Here is a 3538-nt window from a genome sequence, read left to right as displayed (position 1 = left end):
TGTCTGAAGCCCAGAACACTCTACACATTTCCCCAGTTTTAGTTTAGAGATAAGGAAAGATTGGCCTGGCCCACTAGCATCCCTCTTTATGATTGACAGTGTGTTTCAGAGTTCTGAACAGAGGCAGAGTTAATCCTTACGTGGTGAAGTGTCATTGGAGTCTCTGTCTCTCTTTACTAGCTTCGTCGAAGCATGTTGCTATGTAGCTTGTTTCAGCAGATTTGAATTGCTGTTTTGGGCAGTAGATGGGATCTTTGATCCAAAGCACAATTTACATTTAACTAAATTGTTATTTTCTTTGTGCTCGACAAAAGAAAAGTAGTGAAAATATCTCCATGTTAGCAAACTCGACTTCTGGCTCCGCCATGATCAGACATGCCCCCCTTCCCCCCTCTCCTCCCTCCCCACACTCACACTCACACACAGAGCGCGTGTCTCTCTCTTCTCCGGCTTGTGACACAAGAAGAATCAGAACGATGACACAGTAGCCCTGCGATAAAACACACTTTATACTACAAAAAAAGTAACGTAAAATAACGCAGTAACGCATCATGTAGTAACGGTAACTGAATTACTGAATATAAAAAAATAACGCGTTAGATTACTAGTTACCGCCGAATCTAACGGCGTTACAGTAACGCGTTACTTTGTAACGCGTTAGTCCCAACACTGCCAATTAGCCTGTTCACCTGTGGGATGTTCCAAATAAGTGTTTGATGAGCATTCCTCAACTTTCTCAGTCTTTTTTGCCACTTGTGCCAGCTTTTTTGAAACATGTTGCAGGCATCAAATTCCAAATGAGCTAATATTTGCAAAAAATAACGTTTTCCAGTTGGAACGTTAAATATCTTGTTTTTGCAGTCTATTCAATTAAATATAGGTTGAAAAGGATTTGCAAATCATTGTATTCTGTTTTTATTTACCATTTACACAACGTGACAACTTCACTGCTTTTGTAACACGTTCATAATCCTTCTGTATGGCAGAAGGTTGTCAGCAGTTTAAGTTCACCAAGATGAATACAAAAGGAAAGTTGTCAATGCGGTGTGGCCAAAACGACTTCCTCTCTGGGGGTTCTAGTGTCTTAAAGCTCCAGTTTCTTCTTCATGGCCAGTTTGTAGAGAATCTGGTAGCCGTCATCCCAGGCGTACAGCAGCTGCTCCAGCGGGTTGTACTTGATACTGGCGTGCGCTCCGTAGCGTTTGGGGAAGTAGACCAGCGGAGCGTCGTCGCTGCTCACCATGTCGTTGACGTCAAACACGCACTGGACACGCGAGCGTCCCGCCTGCTGGGTGTTGTAGACCACGTAAAGCGTCCCGCAGATCACGAAGGCCGCCTCCGCGTTCTCCCTGGGGCAGTTGGAGTCCCACATCTGCTGGATGTCCAGGGAGACTGCGTCTAGTTTGGCCAGGGAGATGTGCTTCTCAGCCTGACGCGTGGCGTAGATGGCCCACAGGCCTTCCTCGTCCACGGCCAGGTCCACTGCGGTCTCGGGGCTCAAGCCGTACACCGGAACGTGGTCCTGGACCGGGAACACCACGCTGTCCACCGTGGACGGGTTCCTCAAGTCGTACTTGAGCAGGGTGACCTCATCCGCCCGCGTGACCAGATAGGCGTGATTGTTGTAGACCACGTGGCCTGTCCCGCTCCAGGCGGAGGGAACTTTCAGCTGCCGGGACTCGGACAGGCCCTGCGAGCGTGTGAAGTCTTGCACGCTGGAAAACTCAAAGATGGTGTCTGTATCCGTCCCGTTGAAGATGAAGACCTTCCCCGAGCCCCCGCCGGTGTCTCTGGTCCACATGCCCTTGGACCCGCCGACTCGCTTTAAGATCTTCATGGCCTTTATGGTGGAGATCATGTCGCTGCAGTCTGACGAGAGGAGAAACAAACCTTTTAGGGATGCAGGCCTCGAATTTGAACTTTTTAAGGTCAAGGCAAGTGTTGCCTTAAAGGAGGGCTCATCATTTAGGGCACCAATCCAATCCACTTTATTTATAGCACATTTATAAAAACGGAAGTTTCACAAAGTGCTGCACAGAAGTTGATTGATTGATTGATTGAAACTTTTATTAGTAGATTGCACAGTACAGTACATATTCCGTACAATTGACCACTAAATTGTAACACCCCAATAAGTTTTTTAACTTGTTTAAGTCGGGGTCCACGTTAATCAATTCATGGTAGATGGTTGAGACATACATACTAGGAGAGTCAGTAATATAAAACATTTAACTATAAAAGAATAAATACATAAAATAGACTAAAATCTGTCAGGTTCAAACACTGATGACATCTATTAAACAGACAAGAAGCAAGGAATCATGCAGAGACAGAGTTAAATTTAGCTCAATGAGGAGAGACGTTTTGGGCTGTACTCTTAGTTACAGATCCAACCTACGCTCTAAAGCAGGGGTAGGGAACCTATGGCTCTAGAGCCAGATGAGGCTCTTTTGATGACTGCATCTGGCTCTCAGATAAATCTTAGCTGACATTACTTAACAGAATAAGTACTGAATAATTCCACTGGTAATCACAGTGTTAAAAATAACGTTCAAAATACAAAACATTCTCATGCATTTTAATCCATCCATCCGTTTACTACCGCACCTGTTCAAGAAGTTGCATTAATGGTAAAAAGTATTTTATTTATTATTGGTTAGCTTCAGAATAACAATGTTATTACAAAGAATGAGAGACTTAATATACTCTAAAAATGTTGGTCTTACTTAAAAATGCACGTATTTAGTTGTATTCAGTGTTAAAAAATATATTATATGGCTCTCACGGAAATACATTTTAAAATATTTGGCTTTCATGGCTCTCTCAGCCAAAAAGATTTCCGACCCCTGCTCTAAGGTCCAGTCCCACGTGCTCCTCTATTTATTTGGGAGGTGCCTGGTTACATCACTGAGGCTGCTTCTGAAGGAAGGGGGGTAATTTCAGCAGCCCCAGTTGGACACAATATATGATTATTCAGAAATGCAAATGTTCTGACACTCGTGATATCGCCCTGTCTCTGCTTTGTCTGCGTCACGGTACTCTGTTCTGGACACAAACACTGATACGAGATGACTCGCAATCTTGGATTGCAAGTTGTCCCTTTGCACGGATAGAAAAGTACAACTTCAGCACAATTGACAATAACTATAGCAATGACCTTTAAGCATAAGAGTTGTGTGATAACTTACACATAATTATTCTAACAAAATCACACAACTCTCATGCTGGTTTGAAAGCCAAAGAGTACAAATATGTTTAAGACACGATTTAAAAGTCATTGAAGAGGGAGCCGTCCGAATAACAAGAGGGATGATATTCCAAAGTTTTGGAGCCACAACAGAAAATGCACGATCACCTTTGGATTTTAAACGGGTTTTTGGGACGACAAGAAGAAACTGATCGGCTGACCTCAGAGACCTTGCAGGGGGTGTACATTTTTAAAAGGCGTATATTGTGGCGCTAATCCGTGAAGAGATTTAAAAACAAAACAATATTTTAAAAATAATTCTAAAATGAACCGGGAGCCAGTGAAGGGATG

General features: G+C 43.5%; 1 protein-coding gene across 2 annotated transcripts in view; it reads right to left on the bottom strand.

Moving 5' to 3' along the window:
• Window positions 1-676: 676 nt before the first annotated feature.
• Window positions 677-3538, bottom strand: part of olfml3b (olfactomedin-like 3b) — a 24070-nt gene continuing 21208 nt past the window's right edge. For both annotated transcript variants that reach the window (XM_061984755.1, XM_061984754.1), the window contains exon 3: window positions 677-1869. In XM_061984755.1, coding sequence (XP_061840739.1) covers window positions 1085-1869 — 785 coding nt within the window. In that variant the 3' untranslated portion in view covers window positions 677-1084. The remainder of the gene's footprint in view (window positions 1870-3538) is intronic.

This window comes from Nerophis lumbriciformis, linkage group LG23 (assembly GCF_033978685.3).
Source record: "Nerophis lumbriciformis linkage group LG23, RoL_Nlum_v2.1, whole genome shotgun sequence".
NCBI classification, from domain to species: domain Eukaryota; kingdom Metazoa; phylum Chordata; class Actinopteri; order Syngnathiformes; family Syngnathidae; genus Nerophis; species Nerophis lumbriciformis.
This window is presented reverse-complemented; position numbering and strand designations above follow the sequence as displayed.